At 28.2% G+C, this 22,072-nt stretch overlaps 3 protein-coding genes across 3 annotated transcripts; 2 read left to right on the top strand and 1 right to left on the bottom strand.

Annotated features, from left to right (window-relative positions):
- Positions 1 to 1,980: 1,980 nt before the first annotated feature.
- Positions 1,981 to 8,127, top strand: LOC136085555 (uncharacterized). Its single transcript, XM_065806870.1, has 4 exons — positions 1,981 to 2,176; positions 2,571 to 3,762; positions 3,864 to 4,037; positions 7,980 to 8,127. The coding sequence occupies exons 1-4, from the start codon at positions 1,981 to 1,983 to the stop codon at positions 8,125 to 8,127; spliced, it is 1,710 nt and encodes a 569-aa protein (XP_065662942.1).
- A 6,959-nt stretch (positions 8,128 to 15,086) lies between these two features.
- On the top strand, positions 15,087 to 15,575 carry LOC136085554 (zinc finger MYM-type protein 1-like). Its single transcript, XM_065806869.1, has one exon. The coding sequence runs from the start codon at positions 15,087 to 15,089 to the stop codon at positions 15,573 to 15,575; it is 489 nt and encodes a 162-aa protein (XP_065662941.1).
- A 1,349-nt stretch (positions 15,576 to 16,924) lies between these two features.
- Positions 16,925 to 20,279, bottom strand: LOC100200105 (uncharacterized). The gene is made up of 4 exons (XM_065806432.1): positions 20,051 to 20,279; positions 17,918 to 17,956; positions 17,442 to 17,661; positions 16,925 to 17,331 (listed from the first exon to the last, which is right to left on the bottom strand). The coding sequence occupies exons 1-4, from the start codon at positions 20,094 to 20,096 to the stop codon at positions 17,127 to 17,129; spliced, it is 510 nt and encodes a 169-aa protein (XP_065662504.1). The 5' UTR covers positions 20,097 to 20,279; the 3' UTR covers positions 16,925 to 17,126.
- Positions 20,280 to 22,072: the final 1,793 nt, after the last annotated feature.

The following is a 22,072-nucleotide window of genomic DNA, read 5'->3' as shown; positions in this document are numbered from 1 at the left end:
CTTTTGCATAAAAAAACTAAATTAAAAATGTAAGCCTCCATCAACGACTATATTTAATATAACTAAAAACCAATTTTAAATTGAATTTACAATAAAAATAAATTGATAATTATAACTTCATCCAAATATAATAAGTGCAGAATATATTTTTAAATTTTTTTTTTCCAATAAAATATTGCTCACAGTACGATATATACAGACCGAATAGAACATAACAGAAAAATATTTTTGATCGTAACATGTTTTGACCGTAGTAGTTTTAAGCAGTGTTTTCGACCGAAATGATTCCGGGAGTAGAGCCGGTTTCGTACAAATTAAAGGAAATATTATTTTATACAGAGGTTTGTTAAGATAATAAAATTATATCGTTAAAGCATTAAACTATTTTTAAAGCAGAAAATATATATCACTTAAAAAAAAATTTATTTTAAAAAACTAAAAAGTATTTTGAACTTCCTGTATAACTAATGAATTTTTAATAAATGAAAATGAAAAAAAGAATTACACAAAGTATTGAAAAATGTTTCAGTGTTGTTTCGGCGAAAAACGTAAAAACTTGCATAATTTTACGTAACGTTCATGTTACGTAACTGGCAATATTCGTTAAGATTCGGATTAAAAAATTTACTCAGAGGTGATTTATTGTTGACGTCAAAGGTGATTGATTGGCGTTGACTTCGTTTTCGATTTTGGTGCCGATTTTGAAATTGAAACTCGGCTTTCAGATGGATCCAGTAACAATTGCAAAAACTTATTTAACTTTCAGTTAAGTTTATTATATATATATATATATATATATATATATATATATATATATATATATATATATATATATATATATATATATATATATATATATATATATATATATATATATATGTATATATATATATATATATATATATATATATATGTATATATATACATATATGTATATATATATATATATATATATATATATATATATATACATATATGTATATATATATATATATATATATATATATATATATATATGTATATGTATATAGATGTATATGTATATATGTATATGTATATATATATATGTATATGTATATATATGTATATGTATATATATGTATATGTATATATATGTATATGTATATATGTATATGTATATATGTATATGTATATGTATATATATGTATATGCATATATATATATATATGTATGTGTATATATATGTATTTGTATATATATGTATATGTATGTATATATATATGTATATATATATGTATGTATATATATATATGTATGTATATATATATATATATATATATATATATATATATATATATATCTATATATATATATATATATATATATATATATATATATATATATATATATATATATATATATATATATATATAATATTATGAACAAGTTGTTAAGGAATCAAATGACTTAAAAGTAAAACTGAATAGTTATAACAAAGACAACGTGAATCTAAAATACACCGAAATTATTCAAGATAAATTAGCAGAATTAGAAGATAGGAGTAGGCAAAACAATGTTTGTTTTGATGGCATTGACGAAAGAGAAGAAGAAACTTGGAAAGATAGCGAATCAAAGGTCAAAGAGTTCTTAAAGGAGAAACTCGGAATTAAAAACAACATTGCAATTGAAAGAGCACACAGGACTGGGAAGAAGCACGAATCTGGAAAAAGAAAAAGAACTATCGTGGTAAAGTTTCTTAACTATAAAGATAGAGAAATCGTATTAAATGAATATAAAAAAAGAAAACTGTGGAACGAAAAAATATATATAAACGAAGACTATAGCAATTACACAATCGAAAAAAGACGACTTTTATTTACAAAAGCAAAAGAACTTCGAGCTGAGGGTAAGTTTGCTAAAGTTATATATACCAAACTTGTAACGCGCGCCTCAGAAGTATGAGAAATTCTTTTAAATCTTATTTAGTATACACAAAATGATAACAACAAAAAATGTAAAATGGAGGACTATGAATCACTTATTTTCAACTTCGGAAACAAATACATTGGATCTGATGAAAACATACCAGATGTTAATTATTTTAATGACTTAAAAATAGATTGTTTTTATCATTATGCTTGTGACTTAAAAGAATTTCTTTCTAAAAATGGCGATGAAAACAAAAAAATTAGAATCGTCCACATAAATATAAGAAGTATGAACAAAAATTTTGAATATCTTCGACATTTTATAGAAGAAACTAAAAACTATTTTGATATTATTTGTTTAACGGAAACTTGGTGTTCACAAAATGAGCTTAATAATAACTCTAACTTCCATCTTCCTAGTTTTGAAACAATTTTATTAGAAAGACAATTGAATAAACGCGGCGGAGGAATTCTGATTTACGTAAAACAAAACATTGCGCATAACGTTAGGAATGATTTGTGTGTGTGATGGCGATAAAGAAATCGTTACAATTGAAGTTTTAAACAGTAAAAGCGATAAGTTTAAAAGCAATAGCATTCTACTAAGTTGTTGTTATAGACCACCTGGTGGTGCGTCAGAAAATTTAAGCTTATACTTAAAACACAATATTTTTCATAAAGGTAACAAAGAAAAGAAAAAAAACTTTGTAATTGGCGATTTAAATATGGATTGCTTACGATATAGCGAAAACAAAAAAATAAAAAAATTCAATGATGAAATATTTGTATCAGGAGCAATACCGCTTATCAACCGGCCTTCTCGAATAACAGAAAACTCAATCACCCTAATAGACAATATTTTAACAACAGATGTATATAACAATAACATACAAAAAGGCATTATAAAATCAGATATATCAGACCACTTTCCCATTTTTCTAACAATCAACACAATTTTAACTCCTAACACTATCAAAAGTCAAACTATAAGAAAACGTATTTTTAACAAAAAAAATTTAGAAACGTTTAAGTATCAGTTATCAATGTTAAATTGGAAGCATATAAATTTTAATGAAGACATAAATGTAATCTATAATAAGTTCTTTAATACATTCTTCTCGGTGTACGATGCAAATTATCCCGTTTTCGAAATAACCTTAAAACCAAAAACTTTAAAAAATCCTTGGATTACCAAGGGTCTTAAAAAATCTTCAAAAATTAAACAAAATTTGTATATAAAATATTTAAAAACAAAATCTCATGCTAATTTACGCATATATAAAAACTACAAAACTCTGTTTGAAAAAATTCGTAAAAACCTGAAAAAAAATTATTACTCTAATCTTATTACTAAATATAAAAATGACTCAAAACAAATATGGAAAATATTAAAAGAAATAACGGGGAATCAGAAAACCTGTTCAAATTTTCTTCCGAAAATGATTAAAATAAACAATATATGTGTATATGAACCAAATGAAATAGCAGAAGAATTTAATAAATACTTTACTGATGTCGGAAGTAGGCTGGCTGATAGGATTCCTTCTACGAATATTTCCTTTAATGATTTTTTGACAACTTCTAATAATTTACTTTCTCCCCATGGCTTATTCCTAGATTTATCAATTGAAGAGTTTGAAAGAGCCTTCAAATCTCTAAAAAGACACAAAGCAATCGGTGCCGATGGAATAAACGGGAACATAATTATAGATTGCTTTGAAAGTTTGAAAAATATTCTATTTAAAGTTTTTAAAACATCTATACAACAAGAGGTTTTCCCTGACCTATTAAAAATTGCTAAAGTTATCCCGATTTATAAAGACGGAGAAAAATCAAACGTCAATAATTATCGCCCTATTTCTATCCTTCCTACGTTTTCAAAAATTTTAGAAAAAATCATCTTTGAAAAGACATACAACTACCTGATTTCAAAAATTTACTATATAAAAATCAATTCGGCTTTAAAAAAAATAGTTCAACTGAACAAGCCATTATTCAGTTTACACGTGAAGTCTCAAATTCTTTTGCTAAATCACAATATACACTTGGTGTTTTTGTCGATTTATCAAAGGCTTTTGATGCAGTCAATCATGATATCCTACTTAAAAAACTTGAGTTCTACGGAATAACTGGTAAATTGATCAAATGGTATAAAAGCTACTTGTCAAATAGAAAGTAATTCGTCTACCACGGAGAAGATTTGCTTCCTATTGATTTTCAAACTAAAACATTAATTGAAATAAAATGTGGTGTTCCACAGGGTTCTATACTTGGTCCACTTCTCTTTTTAGTATACATCAACGATCTAAATAAGGCCTCGAACCTTATGAGCATCATGTTTGCAGACGATACAAATTTATTTTTATCAAACAAAGATATTAACAAACTTTTTTTAAATATGAACGAAGAACTTATAAAAATTTCGACTTGGTTTAAAGGCAACAAACTAACCTTAAATATTGACAAAACAAAGTGGATCCTTTTCCACTCCTCAACAAAAAAGCGTTTTTTGCCTAATGATTTACCAAAACTTTATATTGATGAAATAGAAATAAAAAAAGATTCCGTTTTAAAATTCCTAGGTATTTATCTTGACGAAAATATGACATGGAAATCTCATATTGATTATATATCAACAAAAGTTGCAAAAAGTATTGGAATCCTCTATAAGGCCAGAAATAATTTAAATAAAAATAATTTAAAACAACTATACTACTCATTTATTCATAGCTATATTAACTATGCAAATATTGCCTCGGGAAGTACAGGTAAAAGTAAATTGCAATGTCTTTACCGCCATCAGAAACATGCAATGCGAATAATACATTTTTTAAATCGTTTTTCAAATACAAAACCTTTATTCAAAGATATGAATGTATTAAACGTTTTTGAACTTAATTTGTATAATACTTTGTGTTTTACGTTTTGTTGTATGAACAACCCTTTATTACATGTTTTTAAAGATCTATTTACCTTTAAAGAAAAGAATGAATATAGTTTGCGAAAATAAAAACTATTTAAAAGAACCCTTTTCTCAAACAAAGTTTAATCAATTTTGTATAGATTATCGAGCACCTTATCTCTGGAATAAAATTGTCCAGCCTAATTTTGATTCATCTATCTCTTTTTCTGTTTTTAAAAACAAATTTAAAAATATTATTTTTTCAACGGATCATATATTGAAATACTTTTGAGACATTATTTTAACGATTTATTATTTGAAATGTTTTGGATTGTTATTTTGTCATAATCTACTTGTATTATTTTATATTATATTTATATTGTAATTTTTATATGGTTCTGGCGACAAGATCGTTATGATCTTCTTCCAGATTCTAAGTTTATATATTTATATATTACATGTAAATCACGACATGCAAATAATGTAAACTAAAACTAAACTTGAAAAAAAGTATATATATAATTATTGTCCAAACGTAGCATGGCCCCCACAAAGGGGGGAATGGCGGTACTGTAGCACTGGGCCCTGGTCTAAATTATGCCTACCGTTAAATGTGCTGTAAAAGTCCAAATTTGTCTTTCAGTTAAAATTAGGGCACGCGTATGATGTAAACTCAACTTAATAACTTTTTTTTTAAAGTATTAATATTGTGCTGTCTTAATCTATGTAACTATGAAATGACTTTAAAGTTTAATGTCCCAATAGTCCAATAAAAAAATAATATCATTTTAAAATAGCCTACATATTAGCCCTAATTTACGTAGCTAATTTTTTAAACTAGATGCTATGTTAAATATATAGAAATATAAAAAAAATTATTTTCAAAATAATATGAGGAAGGAGGAGTTGATTGCCCCATATTATCCTCTCCCCTACTATTCTCCTCCCCGCCTCCAACCCTTTACCCTCTTCAATTCTTCCTGCATGGATCCGCCCCCGTCATATTTATTAACATGTTTAACTTTATTAAGTTTAACAAGTTTAACTTTATTAACTTTATTAAGTTTGATTTTTTTTTTCTATCTTTTTTATCCATTTTATTAACTAGGATGGGGAAAATTGAACATTGAAATGCTTGGATTTTTTTTTTTTTTTTTACTGATAATGCATTAATATGATTATAGTAATATGATTAAAACTTAGTTTCACTTGATAAGACAATAAAGTTGTTAAAATCTATTTTCATCAAAATATGCAAATAAGTAAATAAAAATATAGCTCACATTTATAGTTTACATAAAAGAACAGAATAATCTGCCAGGCTATTAATCAATATAAAATTTAAACTCAAATAAAAAAATCTGATAAATCCATTTGTAATGTTATTGAAAAACAGAAGCGTTGCTTTACCATATTTCTATTTTTAAATACCAAATAAATGACAATCAATTAATAGTTTGGTGTCATTTATCTGATAAAGCAGTTTTAAGAATACAAAAAGCTGTACGCATACTAACAACTCCAGTTATTTATTGCCTTAAAATCCTTAGTATGATTAAGCATTTTTAAGGCAATACATTAAAAAAATACTAAAAGGGAATCAACGTACAAAGGAAGAAATATGACAACGGAGAAGGTTTGAAAATTTCAAATTTTTTTTTCTTGTTCTATTATGTAGTTTGCCAAACATGAGAACTAAGAAATCTTCCAATTTGTCAACAACTTGATAAATAATTATAGGTAAATAATTGTTAATGAATGCTATATACTTTTATAAGTTGATTGCTTTGGATAATCAGCCACTTTTAGTTGTTGAAGATTTAGGGTTTAACAAGTATATAAATAGTAAAAGTTATACTTTTTGCCTGTTACAAACTTTTTATGAGCTTGATTGCTGACAAAACTTTTTAATCAAAAAATTGTTGTCAGTACAGTATTTGGGATAAGTACTTCATTTGACGTCATTTAACGTCATATGAAGTATGTTGGTAGAACTTTCAATAAAACATGTAACAGCAAACGTCAGTTGATTAAAGAGAAAATTCTTTGTGATTGAAGAGAAAATTCTTGACTTAAAAATATCACGTTTAAATATTTTTTTAATAATTAGAGGTGATGCTTTAAATGTTGCACGAGTAACTAATTATACTAGCTGATCGGACCTGTAAAAATACGATTCTTTAAATGTCTATTCCACACCGACCTTTTTTTATATTTTTTCTTTATATATATAATGTATTAAACTCTACCTGTCCGGTTCCGTAAAACTTGGGTCATTTCCAAACCGACCATTTCTATACTTATCTATTCCACACAGATCATTTCTTTACTTATTTCTTATTTACTTCAATATTTTTTAGTAAACGGTAGAATAATAAAATTCTATTTAAACATAATATAGAAGCATTTTTATTTTTAATTTTTTTATTTTTTTTATTTAACAAAATGTTGTGGATTTAACTATTTCTTTTATAAATTTCTAGGTAATGCTCCTATGCAATTTAGTTGCATATGTTTAGAGTTACCGGTTAAAAAATTGCTGCATCTTTTTAATCATTATAAAAAGATTTTATAAAAAGTATTATAAAATGGTTTGTTTTTCTAGTAAACGTATATCTTCAGTAGCATAGTGGTTTAATGCAATGTCTTTTGTACTGATATCCCGCCTCTTACGTGGGTTCAATTCCACCGCCAAGCATAAAATTTTGTTTTAGTTTTTTCAACCTTGCCACGTTTTGAAAGTGAAAACAAAACATTTTAAGTAAAAGGATTTATAATCTAAAAAAAATTTTTTAAAAGGAATTTTATATTATACGCGATCGTTCCATTCAAGACCTACAGTTCGGGTAACTCCGGAAACTTTATGTACAGCTTAAACTAAAAAAGCTATTTGATTTTAAATACGATAAAAATATTTTTTAAGTGAAAATATGGTAAAAGCAAAATATTTATGACAATATGCCGAAGCGATTGACTGGGAGTCCAAGGTATTGTTTCCCACCACCAGAAGAAAATGTATTATCATATGAGCCATTTTTTTATATAAATTATGATATATTTAGACGTATGGACGTATAAGAGTATACGTCCATGGTATAATACACAAACCCATAATAGTAATTTATTTAATTCCAATAAAAAGACATAAGATTTGAAAAAAATGTTTTTATAGTGTTTATATTCTTTAGTAAAAAGCTATTGTTTATATTTCTAAATGATAAAAATTTCATACCCGTTCCTTATATACCAGAGCCTCTGGTATATAATGAGCCTCTGGCAGAGGCAATTTTACGAGGCAATTTTTTTTTAAAATGTGCAAAAATATATCAATGCTAATCTATTATATTTTCTAGTAGTGTCACAAGGTTTAAAAAGACGTAAAATCAAGCTTAAACTATGTTTTATATATATACTCTGAGTTATCCTCCAATTTTAAAACATGCCTTTTTACAAACATTTTTTCTTTTATGTTTTGTTTATTGTTAAAGAACAAAAGAGTTGTTTTTTTGTTTTTAATTCATATAGTTAATTAATGTTTATATATTTTCAAAAGTATTTTGATACTTTGTTTTCTGTTAGTTACATGTGTATAGTCTATTTTTGCCTTAAGTGCTTAGGGCTAACCGTCTTTCCCCTATTTGATTATTGTTATACTATTTACATATGGTATGAAACAAAGTTATATATATATATATATATATATATATATATATATATATATATATATATATATATATATATATATATATACAGTCGTATGACAATTTATTATGGCCACCCAATAAATTTTAACATACCTTGCTTATCTTTTGTTTTCTTGGCATTATAGTTCAAAATTATATAATTTATTTGGATGCATACAATATAGTTATACGTTGACAAAATTATTTAAAGTTTTATGCTGGTGTAAACACTGTCATTTTTGACAGCCATTTTGTGTGACGCCATCTTGAGACCGCTATTCTTACAGTGCACGTGGTGAATACTCTCTGTTAGTTTTGGTATATTTTTCAAAGTTGTCATTAAAGTAAGTACTCAAATCGACTAATATTACTTTAAGAATATTACATTACATAAATTAACATAAAAATATTTTTATTTCACTCAGTATTTTGTGATTAAAATTATTTTAAGTAATAATAGAAATTTTCGTACTAAAATTGGTTATTTTTTTAGAAATGGGCAAAAAAAAGGACTTATCTCTAGAAAAAAAAAGTGAAATCCAAGCACTTCTTACAAATACTGGTTTTTCCCAAAGAGGAATCGCCAGAAAATATAATGTTTCTAGAGTGTCAGTGCAGAATATCCAAAAAAAAAATTGTCAACATGGAAAACCTGACTCCAAAAAGGACTGGGAACTGTGGTAAAAAAAGAATTCTTACTCCACGAGGTGAAAGAATTCTTACCAAAATAGTATTGGAAGATAGGCTAGCATCAAATGATGATATCACTGAGAAGTTGGAGAGCTCTGGTATTAAGATGTCCAAGAGAACGGTTCAGCGTTGTCTACACGATCTTGGCTACAGCTCAAGACGTCCGGCTAAAAAGCCAAAATTAACGCCAAAAATGATGGAGAAGCGATTAGAATGGGCAAAAAAATATAGAAATTGGACTAAAGACGATCGGAAAACGGTATAACAGATTATTTTATTAAATAATACTTTAAATTTTTTAGATAATCCATGCATTGTGGTCAATGAACCATCGTATAATATTTTTAGATTTGCTTTAGTGATGAGAGCACGTTCCAAGTCTTATCAAAAAAAGCACAATACGTGAAAAGGAAGGTTGGAGAGAAATATTTAAGTAGCTGTATTATTCAAACCGTCAAACATCCAACCTCGGTGATGATTTGGTCGGTCATTTGTGGGAAAGGAATGGGAAGGCTGTACATTGTTCAAGGGATAATGAACCAGGTGCAGTATAAAAATGTCCTGGAACAAAGATTGTTACCCCAATTGACGGAATGGTTTGGTCCAGAGGAAAACAAAACATTCATGCAAGATGGAGCACCATGCCATACGGCTAAGTCTATCAAAATCTTTTTGAAAGATAAAAATATTCCTTTGTTGGACTGGCCGGGAAATTCGCTGGATCTCAATCCTATAGAGAATGTTTGGGAGCTATTAAAAAAGGAGGTGGCCAAGGAAAATATTACAAACAAGGTGGTTCTAATAGAAAGTATTATAAAACATTGGAACCACAATGCAAGATTGCAGGAAATGGCAGAAATCTGCATAAAAAGCATGCCTAAAAGGGTACAGGCAGTAATCGGTGCAAAAGGGGGGGTTACAAAATATTGATTGTAACTAATATATTATATGAATATTTTTTATTAAAGTGTATTTATTCTTATAAAATGGTAATTTTTTATTAACACACAACCTGATTTTTTATTAGAATACGTCTTTGGTAGATAAAATTGTAAAAACTGATGGAAAATCACAATTTTTCTAGAGTTTCTAGAAAAAATGTAGGTGGCCATAATAAATTGTCATACGACTGTATATATATATATATATATATATATATATATATATATATATATATATATATATATATATATATATATATATATATATATATATATATATATATATATATATATATATATATATATATATATATATATATATATATATATATATATATATATATATATATATATATTTATATATATGTGTGTGAGTGTGTGTTAGGGTTGAGCTTTTACCAAAAATTTACCGGTAAATCGGTAAAATTGTTTTACCGATTTACCGGTAAAATGATGTCGGTAAATTTCGGCAAATATTGTTTTTTTAATAACGTTGAAGGATGCTTGAAAATGTTTTAGAATGCTTGAAATGGCTCAACCAATAAAATAAAAATTTATTTAAAAATTTAATTTTCATTTTCCTGTCAACAAAGCTGTTTGTTATGCTTGAAAAGTGATTTTGTTGGTTTAGTTTTGTCTAAACACTTTAAGAAAAACGTTTTTACTTTCTTGTGACTTATTTATCAATCAATGTAATTTGGAAAACGATATTACATCCACGGTCATTTACAAATAGTCATAAAACTAATATTAAGTAAATACCTATAAGTTGATATAGAAAAATATTTTTTAACACAAATAATACATGATGAACAATGAATTAATAATAATGATTAACAAAAATGATGAACAATGAATTAATAATAATGATAACATTATAATTATAAAAAATAATATATTGAGTATAATATTTATAAATTTACACTAAATAAAACCAATTAAGTAACATTCAGATACGTGAAAATATGCAATTTGCCTTACATGCATTAATAAAATCAATTCAAGCGTCTTCAGCCGAAGTTGGGTCTGAAATGATAAATAACTTTGTTTGTGAACCGTACACATACGATTTCGCCTATGACAAATGCGTTGCATGCAAAGGTATGAAACAGTTTGATAAACACTTGCAAACTGTTAATACATTTGGTTTTGAAGTATCCTGGGACAAGTGGAGAAAGCCTGAAACTAAAACATATGCAAGCATTGAAAAAATTTCAAAAAAGTCTATTGTAACAGAGCTCATCCAACACATATCGCGATGCGTAATAAGTTCGTCAAACACGCATTTGTAAAAAAAACTAATCAATAATTTTTTAAGAAACTGATGGTAGTTTCGATGAGTATTAATTCTGAAATTGCAATAACCCAAGCTGACTGAGCTGAAAACGCTAGGTGTTTCTATCAAAATGAACCGCAAGCGGCTCATTTTGGTCAAAATCAAGTTTTTATCATGACCCTTGCAGTCTGGAACATTGAGTTAAAAACATTTGCTATAGTTTCTGACTCAACTGATCATACAAAGTCTTCCGTTGTACCGTACATTGACAAAATCCTTCACTTTATTCCTGATCAAGTCAAAGAAGTACACATGTTCAGCAATAATGCCACTTCTCAGTTCAAAAACAAAAGAATTATGACTGCAATGGTTGTGTTTGAAAAGCAATTTCATAAAAAATTCTTTGCAGCGAATCATGGAAAAGGAGTGGTTAACGGAATAGGAGTACTGTTAAGCGAATTGCAGCCCTGAGAGTTAAATCTAGTCAATGCGAGATCAGGTCAGCAGCAGATTTTGCGTTAGCATTACAAGATTTGCAAATATCTGTAATTCATTTGTCAGAAAACGACACAAGACAACAAAAAAATGAACTTGGATTCAGTTCAATTTTAAGTTATTCAAGAAAAATCAAAGATATATAAAAATCACATTATTTTTTTGTTCAGAATGATAACGTTGTTCCAATGCTGTTTTCACCTGAGTATAATTAAAGTTTATTACAAAATAACAAAACTTTTTAAAATGATTTTAATTCCATCTTTTTGTTTCGTCTCTGAATGTTGCGTCACTGAACTTAAAGTTTTTTTCTGTAAAATTAAACGATATGAAAACTTTGTTGATTGTGGCTATTTTTATGACTGCTGTATTGCCAAATGAATAAATTACAACAAAAAAGTTTAATTATTCTAGCAAGAATTAAAATTTAAGTGAAAACTCCATTTAAAAGTATGCTGATAAAAAAACACTTTTTTCTGCGTTGCGTTACTGATCTCATGTTTTAATTTTTGCTATGTGTCAGTGTTATGTTAATCTGTTGCTGATTAAACTTTACAAAATAAACTTTTACATAAAATTTATGTTATTGGAATGCAGTAAATATCATATTTATGTGGCCAACTAAAAATGTTTTGAGAGATAAATTGCTTAATGAGCTTTACAAGAATATCTTGATTTACTTAATAATAGTAATATCTTGATAATCTGTTGTTCCTAAATTATTTGGCTTTGAACGCAAGATAAATCTCAATATTTTGGTAAAATTTTTGTTCTAATGTGATCATAATGGTCCAAATTTTTTATTTAGATTGTTGTGTGACCCTTACACACGAGCAGAACATTTTTTGCCGCTTATTTGTTTGGTAAACGGCATTACGGAAACGTTCTTGCTCAAACTGTGTGCAGTGTCCAATATATACGTTAAAAATAAGCACGTTGACACGTTGTCACAGGCGAATGAACATTAATTTGGATACCATCACTTATGTTTGATAGTTTTTGATCACATTTGAAACTTGAGAAAATGCTGATCACTCGCAGCTCTGAAATTATTTAAAAGTATTTACTCGAAGAATTGGCAAGACACCGATATTCTAATTCCACAAATTGATAAAGTTGCATACCATTTTAATAAAACTGGTTAGGCTGTTTTGTTCATAATTAATATTAACGTCAAGTTTTGTAATATGCATTGCAGGATTAGACTTTTCAGGTTGTCGAGCAATACTGGTGGACTGCGGGCAGTATATGAGAACGTACTTAAAACTTTGACATGCCATATTAACATTGAATAGGCATGAAAAATAGTACGTCACCGTCGGCATTTGAAGCCGACGGTGACGTACTATTTTTCAAAGGCTAGCCCATAAAGACCAACGCTACCGTAAGAAACTACTTTAGCTAAGTCTGGATTATATACAGTTTCATATTGTAAAGCAAGATTGTTTAACATATATTTTAGAGTTTCCAAAGTATCAGTCAAATTAGTTATTTGTCTACGGTTAGAGAATATGGTTTTTTATTTAATCTTGTCACTAAAATTTGAGGAGTGAAATGAGCCTTTTGAGTTGATTCGTTCAAAATCAAGTAGAGTGTAATACTTAGACCTAATAGGAGCCGGCCCTTTACCAAAAGCAAGGGTTATGCATTACTGCATTGGGACCTGTCACTGTCAAGATGTCTCTCCTAAGTAGAGTTTACTTCCCAGGGTCAGCTTGGTTATCATAGCGGCAAACCTAAAATTGAAGAATCACAAAAAAAAGTTGGAACTTTTAATAAACTTCAGCTTTAACACTATAAAAACAAAGTAGTACTAATAACTAGCTTGCGCAAGTTATTTTTCAAACAAAAGAATTTAATGGGTTCTACAAGGTTAAAGATCAGTCTGATTGAGAATGTGATCTGTAGAGAGTTATTAGTGGAGAGATGAAAAAGCGGAGAGATATCTTAAAAGTGATTGTTGATGCAATTTTTTTCTGTGCCAAGAACAATCTTGCCCTTCGGGGAACAACAGAAGACATTGGTCAACAAAACAGGGGCATTTTTCTGAGCTTAATTGAGTTGATTAACCATTATTATCCTTTAGTGGCTGAACACATTGCGTCCGTTAAAGCAAAAAAAACCACAACCTCCTACTTTTCTCCTTGAATTCAAAATGAGCTGATGGAGTTACTTGGGCAGAAAGTCAGGAAAGAAATTTTGTCAAACATCAAAGAAGCTAAATACTACTCTGTTCTGTTTGACTGCACTCCAGATACCTCCCACAAAGAGCAGATGACTCAGATCATCAGGTATGTCCGCATCAGTGATGAAACCTGCACAATTAAGGAAAGCTTTGTGGACTTCATTGAATCTCACCAAAAAACCGGAAAAGGTCTTGCAACAAAAATAAGTGAAAAATTGGAGAAGGGTGGTCTAAGCATTTCCGATTGCCGGGGCCTAGGCTATGACAATATGTCTGGAAAATACAATGGCGTCAAAGCTCACATCCATTCTCTTAAAGAGTCAGCAAGATTTGTTCCATGCGCAGCTCACACTTTAAATCTTGTTGGTGTTCATGCTGCTGAGGTTTCCCCACTCATGATTACGTTTTTTGGAAAGGTTCAAGCCATCTTTAACTTTTTTTCAAGCTTCACGTCAAGATGGGAAAAACTGATGAAAACGTTGACCATCTCATTAAAGGGAAATAGTGACACAAGATGGTCTACCAAAAAAGAAGCAATTACACCATTGCACAGACAAATCAAAGATGTTCTTCAAGTTTTGGAACCCATTATCCACAATCCCATGACAAATGCTGTCACAGTTAGCAGTGCAAAAGAACTTCTCATTCATATTGATTTCAGTTTTTTGTGTTTGTTGGATTTCTGGTTCAAATTTTTTCTCTAATTGACCGGGAAAACAAACTGCTTCAGTCAAAAACCATTTCAATTGACATTGCCGTAAAAAAAATGAAATGGTTTAAGGCTTTCATTCAGAATTTTTGAGATGTTGGGGTGGACAATATTATCAAAGATGCCACAGAAAAAGCTAACCAGAGCGGAATTGATGGTGGCTTTTCAATTAAGAGGAAGCGCAAAGTGAAGCGAATAGCACTTTATGAAGCTGAAGATGACTCTCACCTTCTCACAGCAGAAACAGAATTCGGATCTCAGTGCAACCTTGTGTTTGACAGCATTATTACACAAATAGAGTGGCGGTTTGAGGCTGATGTCTGCTGTATCCTCTGATTTTGGCTACCTCAGTGGGCATTCACTCTCTAAAAGTTCAGTGGATGAACTCAAGAAAAAAGCTGCAAATTTATCTCAAATTGACAAGGCAGATTTAGATTCTTCCGATTTCCAGTCAGAAATGGCAAGCTTTAAATATCAAGCTGCCGCAATGATGGACAACTTTGAAAAATCTAGCCCGATCGACATTTTGCAGCTCATTTATAAATATTCTTTGACCAATGCTTATCCCAACACAACAATTGCTATTCGCATCTTCCTCACCATACCAGTCACAGTTGCTACGTGTGAGAGAAGTTTCAGTAAACTTAAGCTCATAAAACACTATATGAGGTCAACAATTGGCCAAGAACGTTTGTCTAGTTTGGCTATGATTTCAATTGAAAATGAAGTGGCAAACAACATTGATTTTGATGATGTCATTAGTGAATTTGCCTCAAGAAAAGCCAGAAAAGTGGCATTGAACTAAAGTTTGTGCAACCTTAATGACAAGTTTTACTTATAACTTGATGTGATAAATTTTGTGATCAATAAGTCATTTTTTTCGTTAAATTTTCTTCTTTTTTTTTTAAGGAGGGGGAGGGGGAAGGAAGGGGAAGAGGGGGCGCAATTTTCTTTTCTTGCCCGAAGCGCAAAATTGGCTCGGTACGGCCCTGATTATAAATCATTAATTTTTAGTTTTAGTTTTATAAATTTATTATTTCCTATTAATTTGAAAATAAATGTTTCACTAATTTATTAATGAAAGTTCTTTCATTCTAATTCAAATATATTGTACTAACTCGATTAAATTTTTTTTTGATATATAACTAGTATTAAGCTGATTAAAAATAATATAAAATGATAATTATTGCATAATTCAAGTATTTATGTCTTCGAAATCGCCCTGCTTTCTGACGTACGACCGAATGCGAATGTAGTCAAAACTTTCAATAAATTGATTGCAATTGTTTATCTATTAATGTAACTTTTGAATATTACGTTGTATAGTGTATTTTAGTTTTATAAATAGTTATAAATTGTAAAAAATGGCATTTTTTTCAACACTTCTTGAATTTTTATAATACTTTGTATTATAAAAATTCAAAAATTCAAAAAGTTATAAAAATTCAAAAAATTATAAAAGTTCAAAAAATTATAAAAATTATATAATTTTTATAATACAAAGTAAATAATACATTATTATATTCTGAGGGCTATGAAGCAATTTTCTTTTTATAAAACTAATATAAAATGCAATATAATTATATTATAAAAACCATAACATACATACGTATATTGAACACTGTACAAGTTAGTTTAATAAAATTTTTAGCATGTATTTTTTGCTGTTATTTTTAGAACTAATGTGTGTGCGCGTTTATGTATACACGTAATAAAAACATCTTTCAGAAGTGTGTATATGTCCATTTTTAAATGGGTCTGAGCCGTACTTATATTCTTAAAAAACACGTATTTTGGAAAATTTTAAATGCGCATTTAATACTAAGAAAACATTGTGTTGAATAATATCTAATTACTGTGATTTATGCGTGTTTTAAAGAGTTTCGGATGCGGGTTTGATATCCAATAGATGGGGTATTCCATTATTATTTTTAAATGCATCTGAAGCGTATTACTAATGCGTTTTTAAACACATCTGAAGCGTATTCCTAATGTGTGTTCGACACGATAAAATGGCTAACACCATACCATAAATATGCGTAGTCAAATAACTTTCTAATGCGCATTTACAACTAAATGTGCCGGCTGCGATAAGTCGCAGTATAGGAATTCTTCATATTATAGTTCGTTCGTGGTTAAATTTAAAAAAATCGATTTTAATTACAAATTACTAAAGTATTTAAATTAAATTTTATAAAATTAAGTAACAAAGTTAAAATACGTTCAGAAGCTTCTTTAAAAAAATTATGAAAATCATTAGTGTGTAAGTTTAAAATTATAAGTAGTTTTCTGCTTTTCAATCCATCTATTTTTGTATGTTTTGTTATTCACAACAATAAAAAAAAAGTTCAAAAACTTATTTTTTTGGCATAACATTTTGTTTGAATTGTGATAGTACATTTCCAGCTGGTGAATACTGAGCAACGACTATAACTGAACTTCCTTTAAATGAAATACCGAAGCCAACTTTTGTACTCGATTTCCAAACCAACTGAGTAAAATGTCCAGTGCTACTTGAAAATGTTGGCTTGCTATAACTATAGCTCTTAATCTCAGAGTACCTAAAACGTTTGAAAAGTATAAAAATTTTAAATTATTTTTTTAAATATATAAATGGCTTATTTTTAAAAAATTGATAGCAAACTAAAGTAATAAAGCAACAAAAAACTACCAAGAATTGGAAGCTCTAACGCAATCACTTCCAGCAGGAATTCCAGAAGAAAAATAAAGGTTTTCTCCATAACCGTTACCTTTGCTATGCTCAAACTTTTTACTACTTTGTAAATAGTCTGCCCATTTTTGTGCACTCGCAGTAAGTGTGCTATCTAAAACTAATTTTGGAGTGTTCTGATGTAGGGCTCTTAACCTGTTGTGTTCTGCCAAACATGCCTCTTTTAAAATGAATTTTAAAAAGTTATTTTACTAAAGACTTATTTTTTAAATAAAGATATTATCATTAACATTATAAAAATAAATGTTCTGTTATTAATATTTATTACTATACTAATCATATTATAAATAATTGTTAAAGAACTTAATTCTTTGTTTATTTTTTACAGATTTCATTGCCCTTCATTTTATGCAATTAAGACATTTAAAATTTATGCGATAAGAAGCGATTATAAAATTTGACAAGCAAACTCTTACTACTTTGGTCAGCGGCACGCTTTACAATCGGGTTAGTATCTAAAAAGGTATAAAATTGTTTAATAGATAATAAAAAATAACTATATTAAAAAACAGGGCTAACAAAAATACGAAAACGTAACATAATACGGGGAGTAAAAAAAAGTATACCACCTTTCTTTACACTTTTTTTTTTTTTTTTTTTAGATTTTAATCAAATTTTAAAGCAAAAAAATTACACAGAAGCTTTCGTTAACTGCGTGACCGAAGTTTAACAAAAATATTTATCTTTGGCCTAACATTGTACAATACCGAATATTATTATTCTTTATATTCGGCGAACAAAGTTTTGTGTATACACATATGTATATGTGTATACATTCAACATTAAAAGCTTAATTTGTACATTTAACTTTGTTCTTTTTTTAACAGGTATTCGGAGATACAACTGGATATCTCCAGACGCCCATCTCGTTAGAGAAATTTTTTTAAATCATATTCTTCATTTATGTTTCACTGGTAGATAATCATGAGTAATATTGACCATCCTTTTCAACATTTGAAGGCTAGTTTCGGTGAATAAAAAAAAATCTCTTCGATGACGCCAATAATTCAGAAATAGCAAACATCTTCATGTCATAACCAGCCAGCTTTGAAAAATTTGCCATGCTCTTTGTAAAGAGAAAGATTGAAAGAGCCTTTTGAAAGATTGAAAGAGCTCTTTACAAAGAAAGGATGAAGATCATCTTTGCTAAGAGTCAAAGATATCAAGTCTTGACTTGGTTATAAGTCAAAACAAGATGTTAAATCAACTTACTCAGCTTGGTTTTTTTCCTCAAGTATAAACTGAGAAGTCTATCATTGTTGCAAAATTTAAACATGTGTTTAATGTCATAGGTGGTATTCTAATACCATCTCTATAAAGCTGTAAAGGCAATAAGATTCATAGGATGATCATTTAAACTAAAAAAATATTGTTACCAGAGATTTTAACTGAAAAGTTATAAAATATATGAAGAACTGGTTAGATTTCTTTTGTTATACTGAATTTTGTATCATTTGAAACTTCTTTACTTAAATTGTGGCCCTAGGCTTATAGCAAACAAGATCAAACACAAAAAATGCTTATTTTAATGCAATCATTTTTTTTTGTAGTCAAAGTTTGCCAATATGAGGGAGATAGAGGGAGATGGAGGAGGCAAATTTATATAAACATTGCACAACTAGTAAATCAGAGTATTTTATGTTGCATAATTTTAATATCTAAAAGTTATTATTCATGGTTAATTATTGTGCTGCAATGTAAAACAATAACAGGGCTTTTTATATATTTGAGCTCAGTATAAGTGGATAATATTGCCATAAAACCTGAAACATTTACTCCAACTGAGTTGTACAAATATTTATATGAAAAACAATAATTGTAAGAGTGTTTAAAATATTGTTAATTTGGATAATTTCGAAAAACCTAAAATGCAAACCCTTAAGATAAAATTGGTTAAATGTGCAAAATGGTAAGCATGAAGCTGTCACACACATGCATTCTACTCAACAAATAAAAATGTTGGTTAAAAACAATTTTAAAATCAGACATGATGTAGTCAGTTTTATGCAGTAAAAAACAAATACTTAATTTAATCATATTTATAAATCATATATTTAAAAATATCTAACTACATTATATTTAAAGGCTTAAATAATTTAAAATATAAATAAAAAATAAACAACATAATATAAAAAAATAAACTTTATTAATTAAATGTATACATTAGGTACGAAGCAAAATACACAGGGAGGGTACGGGCGTCTTTAACCCTAGTTGGCCCCCGGCATCAGGTTCTAGCAGTTCTGGCTAGTATGATACTGTGTATCTAAAACTTATTTATATAGCTAAGTTCATAAGGTTAATAATTTAAATGTATTTTTTACATTATATACCATATTTAAAAATACATTTATTTAATTAAAAGAATTGTTGAAAGAAAAAGAAAAGTATAGAGTTTGATAAATTACATAAACTCTGAAACTTTGGTTAAACAGTTACTAAATCAAAAAAGTTGAAGATAAGTAAAATTATATAAAGTGACTTTTGACACAAGAATACCAAAGAGTGTAATACCATAACGTAAAGTAATAAAAAACTTTAGAACTTACAAACTATTGAAACTGTCAGCGCAACGACTACGACTTCTACAAACATTTTGCAACAACTAAATCTTTTACGATCAAGATCAATCTGCAACTTGCTGATAAGTGTAACTAAAAATGACTTGCTTCTATAGCAAAAAAAGTTTTTTATTTCATTTTACATTGTTCGTTTTGTCCAATCAAAATATTCTACACTTGATAGGTTCCATATAAATATTTTATTGCTTAATGCTTAATAAAAAAAAACTAGTTTTATTGTTAAATTTAATAAATTCTGCTATTGCAATGTTTATAATTAAAATAAAGCGCAACAAATGCATTAAAACCGAATTCTAAATAGTTTAAATGTTGCTGTTAATTCTTTTCTTTTGGTAGCAAAGGTCATTAAGTAGTAGCAAGTCTTTAGAATAAAAAGTACTTATGATACATCCGTTGTTCAATACCAATAAAGAAGATAAAATATCAAACAAGCAAAAACAAATTTATAGTTATTTAATGTATTTTAATAGTTAACTATTTTTTAGTGGGCGAATTTTAAGTCAGCGAGCTTTATTTTTAGTGGGCGAATTTGTAGAGGGCAAGTTTTTTTTTTTAATAAACGGGAAAATGAAAGGAAAAATAATCACGCAAGCATGCGTAATTTTACTTCGGACTAAAATTTAATTTATACAACGAATGCTCACAAGTATATTTTTCCTGTTCCGCAGAAAAAATGGATGAGTGGAAATTGACTTTTACTGTAGTATGATTTTTTATTAGATGTAGCTTGATTACTGATTATCTGTACTATGATTTATAAACCATCGGTTAGTTAGTTTTCACCTAAAACTTTAGCGGTGTACATTTTTATTGTTAAAAATTCCTTCAACTTAATGCCATTTGGTTTGATTCAGCTCAGCGTAGCTTAAAGATATATTTAAAAAATTTTTTCAGACAATTGTCTAAAAAAAAATTTTGTAAAATTGTTAAAAAAAAACTTTGTACAATGGATGCATTTTTTAAAAAAATTTAACAGATTAATCAAATTTTCAGATTTATTTTGTTCAAAATAAAATTGTCCAAAAAAGAAAATCTTCATTTATAAATTTTTGTTCGATATTGATATATTAAACAGGCCAATATGTTAAATTTGTGTGGGTAACTTCCAAATTGTCGTTTGTTTTGCTCTATTTAATATCCGGCTAAGTAGTTTACAGAGTCCGGTACGATCATGTGATCAATGTCAATTCCTTTAAATTAGTAGACACCTCCTTAATAATATGATTGTTAATTGGCATCTTAAATTCTATTATAAATGATGCAGTTATTACTTCATAAAAAAGAGAGTTTTGTTTTTTACCTACTTTAAAGAGAAAAGGTATTGACAAAGATCTGAAAGGGAAAATTAAATTTTAGTTTGAAGAAAAGCCCACAAGTATTAAACTTGTCATTAATTTCAAATAAACTTTTATCGTATATTTAATGCTTTATTAAAAGGCAACAGTTAGATTAGCACGAATTAGTCTGTATTTTACGCTTGACGTATTTTGCGCCAACATTTTTTGTTTTTTCTTTCATTTGACATTTTATTTTAAGTAGCTGCGAGTTACAAATTTAATAATAATGTTCTAAATGAGGGCGGACTTAAGCTGATAATGATTTGTTTAATAAAAGTAAATCTGGATAAGATAAAAATATTCTTTTTGTTAGACCCATTGTTTGTGTTGTTTTGTCTCAGTTAGCACAGACGTCCGTAAGACGTCTATTCGACTTTCCAAAGACGTCCAACGAACGTTTTATGTCCACTGAGGTTAACTTGAATAGTTTCATGTTTGAAAATAATAAATTTGAGTTAAACACGTGAACACCTAAATCTGGTTTACAATTCATAGATTTAATGATTAGTTTTGTATTTTGTATTATAATAGTCAAATATTTTATTTTATGTGTATTTTGTTAACAGATGCTCTTAACCACCTTTTAGTTGTTTGATTTGACCCCAGACATTGTTACACATAATTGGATTCGTTACAATGTGTCAACGACAAA

This window comes from Hydra vulgaris, chromosome 09 (genome assembly GCF_038396675.1).
Source record: "Hydra vulgaris chromosome 09, alternate assembly HydraT2T_AEP".
In the NCBI taxonomy this organism is placed as follows: domain Eukaryota; kingdom Metazoa; phylum Cnidaria; class Hydrozoa; order Anthoathecata; family Hydridae; genus Hydra; species Hydra vulgaris.
Note: the sequence above shows the minus strand (reverse complement) of the source record. Positions and strands in the feature narration are given on the sequence as shown.

Excerpts from the sequence above, each read along its gene's own strand:
- LOC136085555 (XM_065806870.1), top strand. The coding sequence starts at position 1,981 with ATGGAGGACTATGAATCACTTATTTTCAACTTCGGAAACAAATACATT. Across the intron at positions 3,763-3,863 it reads CCTATTTCTATCCTTCCTAC|TTCAACTGAACAAGCCATTA; the intron begins GTTTTCAAAAAT and ends TAAAAAAAATAG. Across the intron at positions 4,038-7,979 it reads ACTGGTAAATTGATCAAATG|TAAAAAGCTATTGTTTATAT; the intron begins GTATAAAAGCTA and ends TATATTCTTTAG.
- LOC136085554 (XM_065806869.1), top strand. The coding sequence starts at position 15,087 with ATGTCTGCTGTATCCTCTGATTTTGGCTACCTCAGTGGGCATTCACTC.
- LOC100200105 (XM_065806432.1), bottom strand. The coding sequence starts at position 20,096 with ATGTTTGTAGAAGTCGTAGTCGTTGCGCTGACAGTTTCAATAGTTT. Across the intron at positions 17,957-20,050 it reads GCTGACAGTTTCAATAGTTT|ATACTAACCCGATTGTAAAG; the intron begins GTAAGTTCTAAA and ends ATACCTTTTTAG. Across the intron at positions 17,332-17,441 it reads GTTAGAGCTTCCAATTCTTG|GTACTCTGAGATTAAGAGCT; the intron begins GTAGTTTTTTGT and ends CAAACGTTTTAG.